Source organism: Scyliorhinus canicula, chromosome 3, assembly GCF_902713615.1.
Source record: "Scyliorhinus canicula chromosome 3, sScyCan1.1, whole genome shotgun sequence".
NCBI classification, from domain to species: Eukaryota; Metazoa; Chordata; class Chondrichthyes; order Carcharhiniformes; family Scyliorhinidae; genus Scyliorhinus; species Scyliorhinus canicula.
The window spans coordinates 43,592,319-43,606,409 of NC_052148.1; the positions used below are offsets into that span (position 1 = coordinate 43,592,319).

General features: G+C 47.7%; 1 protein-coding gene across 1 annotated transcript in view; it reads left to right on the plus strand.

The window, feature by feature from the left end:
* The window catches only part of c3h18orf25 (chromosome 3 C18orf25 homolog), a 128,756-nt gene that overhangs the window by 41,845 nt on the left and 72,820 nt on the right, over positions 1-14,091 (plus strand). Inside the window, 3 exon segments of the mRNA XM_038793386.1 lie at positions 1,993-2,645; positions 2,648-2,718; positions 2,720-2,825. Of these exon segments, the coding sequence (XP_038649314.1) occupies positions 2,084-2,645; positions 2,648-2,718; positions 2,720-2,825 (739 nt within the window). The 5' untranslated portion in view covers positions 1,993-2,083.

Consider the following 14,091-nt stretch of genomic DNA (forward strand, 5'->3'; position numbering starts at 1 on the left):
TGTTGTTTTGCCAGCAGCACCCACGTCCTGAAATGAATAAAAACCTGAATTAGAACTTTTGGGCCGAAGGAACAAGAAATAGCTGCAAGTCTTTCCTACTTATGTAAGCAGTGAATTTGAAGCTGGCACTGCTTCCTCTTTCTGTTGTGTGAAAGTGTCCTTTAGTCACCAGCTGAAAACACTTTTTAAGTCTTGAAACAACTATGAATTAAATCTCTGATATTAGTGACAAACAATCAGAATTCCTACTTGTGGCTTTGTAACAAAATTATTTAGGGACATAGTTAATTCTGAAGTAGGATTCTTAAAGGTTTGAACAGGCAATATTTTACAGTAAACACTTTCACGGTAGCACAGTGGGTAGCACTGTTGCTTCACAGCTCCAGGGTCCCAGGTTTGATTCCCGCTTGGGTCACTGTCTGTGTGGAGTCTGCACGTTCTCCCTGTGTCTGCGTGGGTTTCCTCCGCATGCTCCGGTTTCCTCTCACAAGTCCCAAAAGACGTGAATTGGATATTCTGAATTCTCCCTCCCTGTACCTGAACAGGTGCCGGAATGTGGCGACTAGAGGCCTTTCTCAGTATCTTCATTGTAGTGTTAATGTAAGCCTACTTGTGACAATAAAGATTATAAGGACCATTGACTTCAGGGGTAAAGGTTTGGAAATGCTATTCGTGTGATTCTGCCCTTGGCTTAACTAACTTCCCTCCTTTTCTGTTTTTTTAATTATTCTCACAGTCAATACAATTGTATTTTGTGAAACAAAGGAATGAATTGAGACCTGTACTTGATTTTTGTTCAATTTTTTTGGGGGGGGGGGGGGGGGGGGGGGAGGGGGGGGGGGGGGGGGGGAAATAGAGCATTAGGTTCACAATCTTTTCTCAAATTAAGTAATTTAAAATGTACATGTGAGCAAAATTACAAATCTGGGCATGTATGATAGGTTCACATATTTAAACACTTAGAGGATCTTTAAACTTTGGTTCTTACCATCCTGCTCCGATAATGGCTTTTGTCCATAGGTGAGACTGAATTCTAAGCCTTGGTTCTCAACAACCTGCTCCTATAACTGCTCTTGTCCCCAGGTGAAACTGAATCTACAAATCTTCTGCAGGGCTTCGAAAAATTGATTTAATAGCACCAAAGTTGAGAGGTTGGATGCTGGAATGCAGATTTAAATACCAGTTTAAAAGAAAGCTGAAGTTTGGGATTGGATTACCAGACTGAGACTGTGGAGAGAGGCTCCCTGTCAGATGAAAGAAGTCTATTATCAATAAAAACAGAAAATGTTGAAAACACTCGAGAGGTTCTGGCAGTATCTGTTGAGAGGGAAACAGTGTTAATATCTCTGTCCTGTGATCTATCATTACATCAGTTCTGATGAAAGGTCATAAACTTTAAAGGTTACCTCTGTTTCTCTCTCCATAGAATACCGCCAGATCTGCTGAGTACTTCCAGCATTTTCTGTTTTAATTTCAGATTTCCAGCATGTGGTTTCATAAAAGGAAACTATTTTTGTGCAGCTTCTGAAAGGTGATGTATTTTCTCCCATTATCGAAGTAAATAATCCATAGAGTCCCTACAGTGCAGAAGGAGGCCATTCAGCCTATCGGGTCTGCACCGACCCTCTGGAAAAAACCTCTAGGTCCACTCCCCTACCCTATCCCTGTAACCCTACCTAATTTGCACATCTTTGGGCAATTTAGCGTGGCCACCCCACCCAAACTACCCATCTATGGACTGTGGGAGGAAGCCGGAGCATCTGGAGGAAATCCACACAGACTCAGAGAGAATGTGCAAACTCCACACAGACAGTCACCCAAGCTTGGAATTGAACTTGGGTCCCTTGCGTTGTGAGGCAGCAGTGCTAACCACTGTGCCACCAATGTTCTGCCGGATTAAGAATTAGATGTATACATGTAAACAAACTGATCTAATTAAGAACTGTTTATTTTTTTTATCCTATCCTAACCTATGAATTCTCTATTCCTTTAGTTCTTAAATCTTAACTGAGCACACACCTTCTCAGTCCTGGTACTCCCTGTGCCCAATGGTCTTTGATAGAGTGCACTCAAGCTAAGTGACATGAAGATGGAAGCAGCAGAGAAGGCAGACTTCTCATCCCAGGATGGTCTGGAGGAAGTTGAGACTTCAACAAAAGGTATTGAGACAAAAGTTGGTGACACCAGCAAGGAAGATGATGGGTCATTTCAGAAAGAGACCTCAACAGCCAAGTTGAGAAAAGAGGACCGTAACCGTCCACTGAAACTAAGTGGGCTATCTGCTGAAACTTGTTTGTTGATGGAACTCGGGCAAGACTCTTCAGAATCCCAACTTCCATCTGCAGACAGTGATAAGCAAACAATAGGCCGAACCTATGATAGTGACTCTTCAAATCAGTGTATGGTTTCCCCTTCTTCCAGCGGTCATTTGGCAGACTCTGACACACTTTCATCTGTAGAAGAGAATGAGGCACCTCAGGTAAATGTGGCTGTAGACGAGGATCCTTCAGGAGGATCTGGTCCTGCAGTTGCCAGAAAATCCCGACGATCCAGGTCTGAGAGTGAAACATCAACCATGGCTCCTAAAAAGAATCGCTCATCAATTGACAAGCAAAACGGCCGTGTTTCAAAGGTTAGAACCCAGAAGCAAAGGAACGGATACGATTGCTACGGCAGAAACGTGAGGCAGCAGCTAGGAAAAAGTACACGCTGCTGCAGGGACAGCAGTACGAGTGATAGTGACTTGACGTGTGACTCCAGCACAAGTTCATCCGAGGATGAGGTCTCTGGAAGTGGCAAGAGGACGATTAGTGCAGAGATTCCAGGTATTTACGAACATTCTTTACAACAGTAATTAAAAACCCATGAAAGAAAAGTAAGCAACTGGGTGGCCTGTGTAGTTTTTCATTAACTTCCTCCTGATTTTAGGTGACTGTTTAGAAATAAAATATAATTTCTTAACCTATATATTGCTTTATGTCAGTTTGTGTCAAATATGTTGTTTATAATTGCCTAGCCATTCAGTTTTGCTTTCATGGTTCCATTAATAGAACATAAAAGCTTATCAAACTCTCTCCTTCCTCAAGAGTTCATGCTCTTTCATAGTTCCCATGACACCACTATTATATTTTATCTCCTTCAATGCATACCAAGTTCCTCTTCCTACATCCCTTGGAGAAAAGTAGCAATGTTGCTATGAGCCTCAATTTCCTTAACATTCTTGATAAGCAACAGCGTTTGGGCTTTGATGAATGAAGTACATGTAAATTGAACCAATAGTTAAAAATATCTATTGACTTTGTAACGAGCACCAAAATTATGTGCTTATGTATATCATTCTAATGCAGTTGCAAAGTCCATTTTGCTCCATGGTATAAAGTGATAAAAGTGAAGTCTCAGTTGGATGCAAGAAGTGCAAAAATACCGGTGGGTAATTAAAGAGGAGTGGTTTTCATTCTTTCTCTTGTAATTTGCAGTGCAGTAGAACTTTACCACTAATCTCACTGACAAAGTAGCTAACTTGAGCATTTTCTTGGAGAGCATCAACTTCCTATATGCGTTCACCCCCCTAGAAGGTTAATTTGTAAAATCATGGCCCAACCTGCTATAAAATTTTTATAACACTTCTCCCTGTGTCTGCTGGGTCTCGCCCTCACAACCCAAAGATGTGTAGGGTAGGTGGATTGGCCACACTAAATTAGCCCTTAATTGGAAAACAATAATTGGGCACTTTTTAAAAAGGAAAAGAAGAAAACCAACAACAATATCATCACTCCTGGTATTAGATCCTGGGCCACGGGGAGGCGGTGGCGTAGTGGTGTTGTCACTGGACTATTAATCCAGAGGGTAATGATCTGGGCCTGGGTTTGACCCCCCCCCCCCCCCCCCCCCCCCCCCCCCCCCGCATGAATAAAAACATTTAAAAAAATTTATATCTACAACTGACACTGTAAAGAAATTAGTTGTTACCTCTGTAGGGTTAACACTGGTAGCTGGCGTTAATTTGATTGTTTGTAAAACAAAATAACAATTACATTTTGTTACTGAGAATAGCATTAAACTTGATCACGTCGGGTTGTTGACAACCAAATGACATTGTAGTGTAAAATCAATTGCACCATGCACCAATGACAGTGGCAGTGCAGAGCAGCAAATGGGTTTTCTTTCCACGAATGACAAGTGAAATCTGGATGAGTGTCCTGAATGAGAAATATTTATTGCTCATGTACGTACTCTTTCTTACAGCATTGCATTAGAATCAATTCTTGATCTATGCTTTGTGTGAAAAAAATACATACACTTTTTAAGCAACTTTAATTTAACCATATTTATCATGGTAGGATTTTTATTATTGTGTGCCAGTTGGCATTGTATTAGTTTGATCATCGGAATAGACAGGATGAATTTGAATGCAAGTATAAACAAAACTAAGCCCAGTGAGTTTATCAATTTAGCAACTGTCAAATAGACCACAAATGTCTTGTTTTTGAATTCTAATTGATATTGGGTTAGCAGTTCTCAGATTGGCCAGGACAAGGTTGCGATAATAAGCTTCAGCATCCCTGGGTTCGAGAAGGGAAAGTGGTTCCTGATCTACGATGTATCCACAAATCCATCTTAAAAAGTTCATGTTTGCATATTAAGCTCACAATGGAAGAGGCTTGGGTGTTCGCAGTCTTTGCAGCACAGAAGGAGGCTATTAGGCCCATTGAGTCTATACTGGAGGTTATGCTCCGTTGCCATTTTTTTTCAATTTGTGTGAACTTGTTTTCTTAAACTGACTATCTTTGCTGTCATTTGGTAGTACAGAACTTGTGTAAAGACACATGTCAAAACTTTTGGGGCATTTGCAAGAATCCCAAATGTAAAGGGGACAACAATTTGCAGCACGGTAGCACAGTGGTTAGCACAGTTTGTTTCACAGCTGCAAGGTCCCAGGTTCGATTCCTGGCTTGGGTCACTATCTGCGTGGAGTCTGCACGTCCGTGTCTGCACGGGTTTCCCCCGGGTGCTCCGGTTTCCTCCCACAGTCCAAAGATGTGCAGGTTAGGTGGATTGGCCACGCTAAATTGCCCTGAGGTTAGGTGGGGTTGGTGGGTCACAGGATAGGGTGGAGGTGTGGGCTTAAATAGGGTGCTCTTTCCAAGAGCGGGTGCATACTTGATGGGTCGGATGGCCTCCTTCTGCACTGTACATTCTATGATATAAATTCTATGAATTTATACTTCATGAGAAGAGAGTGCTGATTGGTTAGCAGGCTGGACTCTGGAAGAGGTGTGCCATGGAAAATGCACCATTTAACTGATGACTGATAGTTAACTGTCAAACTTGTTTAGATTCAAACCTGACGGGGCAGCATGGTGGCACAGTGGTTAGCCCTGCTGCCTCATGGCGCTGAAGTCCCAGTTTCAATCCTGGCCCTGGGTTACTGTCTGTGTGGAGCTTGCACATTCTCACCGTGTTTGCCTGGGTTTCGCCCCTACAACCCAAAGATGTGCAGGCTAGGTGGATTAGCCACGCTAAATTGCCCCTTAATTGGAAAAAAATGAGTTGGGTACTCTAATTTTAATCAAAAAAAAAAGATTCAAAACCTGGCAGGTTGGCTCTGGTCAGGTCATTGCCCCAGAGAATGGCTGTCACTTATTTTGTCCCATTGAAACAGGCTCAATGTGTGTGCATGTTCTTTCTATCTGCAAAGAAGGGTAAGAATCTATTTATGTAGCATTTTGCTGAACTGTCCTGAGTGTGCTAAGAATTACACTGACAACCAATTTAAGACTGTCAGTCAGACCCGCAGTGGAAGCTACATATATTAATATACCGGGCAGTTAACTGTCAGTCATCAAGTTAACTGGTGCATTTTCCATGGTAATACCTTACCAAATAGAGTCTACTTTCCAACCAATTAGTACTCTTATGAAGAAGAATTATTGGGGAACCTCTGGTAATGTAATGTAGGAGCAAGACGTATGAAAATTGGCTCCCGGCTGGGTCTTTCTTTTTGATCCCTTTTACCCAATTTTTTCGGTGGGTTTTGATGACCAAACATCCGTTGTGGGTTTAGGAACTTTTCCTCTATGGAGTCATGTCGAAAACATCGACAGATAAGCCCACCTTGAAGAAAGCTCAGGAGGGTAGACTGTCAAAGAAAGGTGAAAGAATGAAGATGTTGGCTGTGCCTATGACTGTAGACACTTGGAGGGAGTGATGGCGCAGGAGCTGGGCGAAGTTTGGCAAGCAAATGGATCGGCAGTTCGAGCAACGGGGCAAGGAGATAAAAGAATCCTTTAAAGCCACTGTTGAGAAACCCTTGAGCCCGATTCGGGAGCAGTTGAAGACCTCAATTGGTTAAAGCGCAGGCTGAGACATTGAAGGGGGTGGAGGAGGCGCTGTCGCAGCACAAAGTTGGGGGGGGGGGATTTTGAGGGAGGTGTGTTGTAGAGCACAGCGTGTCATACACTGACTATCTTTTGTTGTATGCGAGAGACCCAGGGGGCATTGATGGGTGATATTATGGGGATATTGGAACGGATTGGTTCTTTTCGGGATTGAGTTGGGAAAAGTGATTATCCTGGTTTGGCACGTAGGCCGAGGGCAGGTTTGCAGAAATGGGGCAACCTTCCATTGTCTCTGGCGGGCTGGGTGCAAGCGATTAAGATGAAAATATTGCCAAGGCTCGTGTTTTTATTTCAGTGCCTTCTGGTTTTCCAGCCTAAACAGTTTTTTCCGGGGACTGGAGCAGCTTATAATGGGGTTCATATGGGCAGGGCAAACCCCTTCGATTCGGAAGGGGATCTTACAGAGGGAGAGGAAGGGTTGGGGGAGGGGAGAGGCGGAATTGGCACTGTCAAACCTGTTTGTTTTACTATTGGGTGGACAAAGCGGAGAATGTGTTTGGTTGGTTCGGGACCAGGAGGTTGTTTGTGTAAGAATGAAATAGGGGTCATTTAAGGGGTTGAGTCATGAGGCGTTGGTGACAGCGACTGTTTCGTCGAAACCGGTGGTTATCTCCACGTTAAAGATATGGTGGTAATTCCGCCAGCATTGTAAGCTGGGGGGAGTGTCAAGATAGTCCACTATCTGCAGGAATCATTTGTTCTAATCGGGTAAACCTGATGCTGCTTTCGGGGGGTGGAAAGGTAAGGGGCTGGGGAGGGTAAGGACCTATTTTTGGAGGGTTGGTTTGCTGACTGGGAAGAGCTAAGCGAGAAAGCAGGCCTCGGTGGGATGGATATGTTTAGGTACTGTCAGATGTTTGACTTGGTCTGGTGAGCTTTTTCGACACCCCAGGGTGCCACCATCCACCTTGCTGGAGCGGATTCTCTCCTTTGCAAGATCGGAAGAGATCAGGTTATGTGGTCAGATCATGGGGGGAAAGGCAGGGTTTTGGTGGAGGAGGTGATAGGTGGGAAGAGGAGCTGGGACCATTTTGGAGGAGGAGGTATGGAGTTAGTCCCTCCATAGGGTGAATGCTACGTCATCTTGCATGAGGCTAAATTTTGATAGAGCTCAGGTAGTGTTGGGCACACCTCACCAAAGCCAGAATTAATAGTTTTTTAAAAAGGGGTTGAGGATAGGTGCGCAGAGTGCTCGATAGGGCCTGTAAGTCATACGCACATATTCTGGTCCTGCCCCAAATTGGTAGGTTTCTGGAGGTCTTTTTTCAACACCATATGGGCAATTTTAAATGTGGATTTGGAGTCCTACCCATTGACTTTCTTTTAAAAAAAATATATATATTTATTCAAATTTTCAACAAAACACTCCAAACAGAAAAAAGAATAAAGCACAAAACAAGTAATAATTATACATAGGATTTCCAACAAAATACAATAACCCCCATTTAACAAATCAACACGCCAGTAAGGAAAACGCCCCACTCTAATCTAAACCAAAAAATCCACCGGGGGACGCAAAGGCCAGAACACCGGCCTCTTTCGGCTCCTCACTCCCGGCTCGTCCGATACCCTGAATAATGCTATCCCCCAGCTCGTCTTGACCCGGGTGCTCACCACTTTGGACATAGTCCTCGCAAAGCCCCTCCAGAACCCCTCCAGCGCCGGGCACGTCCAGAACATATGGCGTAATTTGCTGGGCTCCCCGAGCACCTCGCACACCTGTTCTCCACCCCAAAAAACCTACTCATCCCCCCCCCCCCCCCCGTCATATGCACCCTATGAACAACTTTGAACTGTATTAGGCTGAGCCTGGCGCAAGAGGAGGAGGAATTAACCCTACGTGGGGCATCAGCCCACAGATCCTCATCCAGCTCCTCCCTGAGGTCCTCCTCCACTTGCCCTTTAACTCCTCCATCGAGGCCTCCTCCACTTCCTGCAGTTCCTGATAGATCACCGAGACTATCCCTTCTCCAACCCATACGCCCAAAAATCACCCTATCCTTAATCCTTCGTGCTGGGAGCAGCGGAAATTCCCTCCCCTGCCGTCTCACAAACGCCCTCACTTGCATGTACCTAAAAGCATTCCCGGGAGGTAACCCAAATTTCTCCTCTAGCGCCCCATGGCTCGCAAAAGTCCCATCGATGAATAGGTCCCCCATTCTTTTGATCCCTGCCCGATGCCGGCTCAGAAACACCCCCCCCCCCACCCAATCCATCCTACTCGGAACAAACCTGTGGGTCTCTTCGTATCGGGACCAGACCGAGGCCCCCACCGTGCCCCTATGTAGCCTCCACTGCCCCCCGATCTTCAGAGACCCCGCCACCACCAGACTCGTGGTGTACCTTGTCGGCGGGAGCGGCAACGGTGCCATCAGCGCCCCCAGACTCGTACCCACACAAGACGCCACCTCTAGCCTCTTCCACGCCGCCCCCTCTCCCTCCATTACCCACTTACGGATCATCGCCACATTAGCTGCCCAATAATAGCCACATAGATTCGGCAGTGCCAGCCCCCCTCTGTCCCTGCTACACTCCAAAACACCCCTCTTCACCCTCGGGGGCTTATTCGCCCATACGAATCCCATAATGCTCCTGCTTACCCTTAAAAAAAAAAAAAGCGCCTTGGGGATTAGTATGGGCAGGCACTGGAACACGGGAGGACCATCATCTTGACCGACTGCACCCTACATGCCAGGGAGAGTGGCAGCATAACCCATCTCTTGAAATCCTCCTCCATCTGTTCCACCAACCGTGCCAAATTGAGCTTGTGCAGGGCCCCCCAGTTCCTAGCTACCTGGATTCCTAGGTATCGAAAGCTCCTCTCTCCGCCCTCTTCAGCGGTAGCTCGTCTGTCCCCCTTCCCTGGTCCCCTGCATGCACCACAAGAGCTCACTCTTCCCCACGTTGAGCTTATAACCCGAAAAATCCCCAAACTCTCAAAAGATCCGCATAACCTCCACCATCCCCTCCACTGGGTCTGCAACATATAATAGCAGGTCATCAACCTACAACGACACAAGGGACACCACTGCCTCGTCCCGCGGTACAACCTAAAGTACTCCAACCTCCACCGTTTTGTAGCCACACTCGCCACTGGGGCCCTACATAACAGCCTGACCCACCTTATGAACTCTTTCCCCGAACCCAATCCTCCTAAGCACTTGCCAGAGATACTCCCACTCCACCCGATTGAAGGCCTTCTCCACGTCCATGGCCGCCACTACCTCCGCTTCCCCCATCCACCGAGGGTATCATGATCATTTTTAAGAGCCTCCGCACATTTGTGTTTAACGCCTGTCCTTCACAAACCCTGTCTGGTCCTCATGGATCACCCCCGGGACACAGTCCTCAATCCTCGTAGCCAGAACCTTCGCCAGTACTTAGCGTCTACATTGAGGAGCGAAGTCGGCCTATACGATCCACATTGCAATGGATCCTTGTCCCGCTTCAAAATCAGCAAGATCAGTGCCCGGATCATATTCCCTCCTCCCTCGCCTCATTAAAAGTTCTCATCAACAACAGGCCCAGCAGGTCCACATACTTTCTGTAAAATTCAACCGGGAACCCGTCGGCCTTCTCCGCCTGCATGCTCCCCAATCCCTTAACCAGCTCCTCCAGCCCAATTGGCGCCTCCAACCAACCACCTGCTCCTCCTCCCCCCTCGGGAACCTCAGTTGATCCATGAATCGCCGCATCCCCCCCCCCCCCCCCCAAAACGCCGGGGCTCAGACCTATACAGATCCCCATAGAAGTCCCTAAATATCTTGTTTATACTCACTGCACTCCGCAACATGTTCCCCCCTCTATCTCTCATTCCACCAATCTCCCTCACTACCTCCGTTTTACGAAGCGGATGTGCCAGCACCCGGCTCGCCTTCTCCCATACTCGTATACCGCCCCCTGCGCCCTTCTGCTTTTCCCCCGCGGATCAATTGATCAAATTTCATTTGGAGGTTTCGTCGCTCCCAAAGCAGCCCCTCCCCGGGGCCTCCTGCATAGCTCCTGTCCAAGCTTAATATCTCCCCCACCATCTCTCCCTCTCCCCTCCTCTCTCTCTCCTCCCTATGGGCCCTAATGAAAATTAGCTCTCCCCTAACCACCCCCGCCTTCAAAGCCTCCCAGACTATCCCCACCTGCATCTCCCCATTATCGTTGGCCTCCATGTATCTTTGAATACACCCCCGGATCCGCCCGCATATCTCCTCATCTGCCAACAGTCCCACATCGAGGCGCCATAATGGGCGCTGGTCCCTCTCCTCCCCCAACTCTAGTTCCACCCAATGCGGGGCGTGGACCGAGATGGCTATAGCCGAATATTCCGTTCCCTCCACTATCTGGATTAGTGCCCTACTCATTATAAAGAAATCTATCCGGGAATAGGCTTTATGGACGTGGGAGAAAAAAGACCCCCCCCCCCCCCCCAAAAACAATCTGGTCCATAAACCCCCGGAGCACCTTGGCCGCAGCCGGCCATCGTACCCGTCCTGGACCTGGACGGTCCAGTGCTGGGTCCAGCACCTTGTTGATGCTCCCTGCCTCCAAATCCGGGATCCGACTCGACATACGTTTTATAAATCCGGCATCAGCCCAATTCGGGGCATAAACGTTCACTAGTACCACCAGCGACCCCTGTAACCTACCACTCACCATCACGTATCACAACCTCCATTATCCTCCACAATATTCATCGCCTCAACGACACCTGCTTCCCCACCAGTATTGCAACCCCTCTATTCTTCGCATCCAGCCCAGAGTGAAAGACTTGCCCTACCCATCCCTTTCTCAGCCTGACCTGATCTGCCACCTTTAAGTGTGTCTCCTGAAGCATGACCACGTCTGCCTTCAATCCCTTTAAGTGCGCAAACAACCCGGGCCCTCTTGACCGGCCCATTCAGGCACCTCACATTCCATGTTATCAGCCAGATCAGGGGGCTAACCCCCCCCCTCTCCGGGACTAGCCATCCCCCTTTTTAGGCCAGCCACGTGCCTGCACCTCCGCACCCTCCAGTCCCCCAACTCCCTCTTCTACCTCCAGCTCCCCTTTGGCCAATACAGCAGCAACCCAGCCCCCCCCCCCCCCCCCCCCCCCCCCCAGCCAGACACCATCCAGCCATTCTGCTCCCCCATTACGCTCCTGTAAGTCAGCTGACTCCTGCTGACCCGGGCCACTCCCGCCATTCCAATGACCCCCCAGTGTGGGAATCCCCACCCCCCTCCCCCCGCCGATCAATATGCACTCTCCTCCAGCACCCCCCCCCCCCCCCCCCCACCCCCCCCGGCCCCACTCCTCCCTTCCTTAACGTGGGAAAAAGCCCGCGCTTTCCATCCGAGCCGCCAATGGTGTAGCTCCTTTTTCTGCGACCTCGCCCCAGCTACCCCACCCCGGGCCTCCAACTCCCCCTTCATCAGCGGGACTTGCCTCTGGTAGATACGGATCTCCGTATTCTCCCACCTGCTGCTCCGTTCTTTCTTCGCCCATCTCAGGACGGACTCCCTGCCATAAAGCGGTGGAACCTCACCACTACAGCCCTTGGTGGCTCATTGGCTTTTGGCCTCCTTGTCAGGACTCGATGAGCCCCATCCAGCTCCAGGGACCTCGGGAAAGCTCCCGTGCCCATCAGCGTGTTGAGCATATGTCCCAGCGTCCGACCCCTCCTCTCCTTCAGGGAGACCCAGAATCTGAAGATTCTTCCTCCTCGACCTGTTTTCCAGGTCCTCAAACTTCTCCTGCCACTTCTTGTGTAGTGCCTTGTGCTTTCACCGCCAGGCCGAAAATCTCGTCCTCGTTCTCTGAGGCCTTCTGCCGCACCTCTCGAATCGCCGCCCCTTGGGCCTTCTGGGTCTCCACCAGCTTTTCTATCGACGCCTTCATTGGCGCCAGCATTTCTGCTCTCAGCTCCACAAAGCAGTTTTTGAGGAACTCCTGCTCCTGCGCCCACGCTGCTTGATCTCCACCCGCCACCATTTTGCTTTTCCTCCCCCGCTCTCTTCGCTGCTCCAAAACCACTTTTTAAATCGCTCCACTCCTGGTCCACTCCATACTGTGCTGGGGGGGCCCTTACTATCACCATCCCACACTGGGAACCGTCATATAAGTGCCACTGGGGCTCCTCAAAAGGGCCCAAAAGTCTGCTCCTGGCGGGAGCTGCCGAACCTGCGACCTAGCTGAGCATGGCCGCAACCGGAAGTCCCCATTGACTTTCTAAAGAGAGGCATAAAATACAAAAACAAGTTATGCTACATCATCTTTATAAACCACTTGTTACAGCTTGGGTGTCATATGTCCATCCCTTGGCACCATCTTTTAGGAAGGATGTCAAGGCCTAAAAGAGAGTACAGCGAAAATATAGTAGAATGTACTAGTGATGAAAGACCTCAGTTATGTGGCGAGACTAGAGAAACTGTGATGGTTTCTCCTTCGAGCGAGCTCTTCTGAAGAGATGCTATGCTCTGCAGGACATTGCCAGAATAGTTGGTAGAAGCACAATCAGTAATAGCTTTCAAAAGAGAATAAATACCCGAAAAAGGAAGATTTGCAAGGGGAAAGACCTTTAGAGTAGGGCGAATTGGGTAGTCTTTCAAGGTAACGGCAAAGATGTAATGGACCAAGTGGTCTTCAGGGTTGTAGGTTCTACTGATCTACTGTCAGCAGTTTTATTTTTCTTCTTGCATCTGCCATCTCATGGGTAGTTCATACATTCTTCTCTGGTCTCATGGTCACAATTTTTAAACGTGCCACTCAAAATTGTGCCAGTTCTGCACTAAGCACCCAATCCAGCTACACATCTCAGATGAATTGACAAACCAGAAATTGATCAGTTTTCTCTGCTCATATGTGCACCTGACATCGCACAGGCACTGAAATTCATACACAATGTTGCTGAATTGTGAACTAGGCAGAACATCTTTTTGGACTGACAGCAGCATCCTATTCCTCGAAAATATCAGTTATGTAATTAAGCTTTGCATAAAACTTAAAAAACAATGTCTTGGGAATTTATGGATATTGAGATCTTTGAGAATTCCAGGTGCTGTATCAGGATAGAGGATCATTACAGTGACTGGTTCCATGTGCCTTCTGGAATCAGGCAAGGTCGTATCCTTTCCCCTTTTATTGTCGCCATTGACTCGGTATTGAGGAAGTCACTCGAGGATAATTTTAGGTTGAAATGGATCAGTGATGGTCAGCTTACAGGTTTGGACTTTGCTGATGAATAGCATAACAGACTCGCAAAAGCTCATTAACTCAAATCAGCAATCAGGCTGAGAGATGGGGTCTTGCCATAAACAACAAGAAATAAAATACGATGATGGGATGCCACCAACAAACAACAGGTATTTATGTCAATTAAAGCAATGTTGACATCATAGTGGGGTTCATTTTTCTGGGCAAGTTCCATTGAGCTCCAGATAAGGAGCTCACCCAACAGTTTTCAATCAGCTGACAAGGATTGGGAACAGTTAAAACCTTCCATGAAAACAAGCTTGGGTTCTACAGTGTAAATATGCTCTCACTCTCCTACTTGATTGAAACTTATGAGCATACAAATTAGGAGCAGGAGTAGGTCAGTTGGCCACTCGAGCCTACACCGCCATTCAATAAGATCATGGCTGATCTGATGGTAACCTCAACTCCGTATTGCGGCATACCCCGATAACCTTTTGTCTCCTTGCTTCTCAACAATCTATCTAC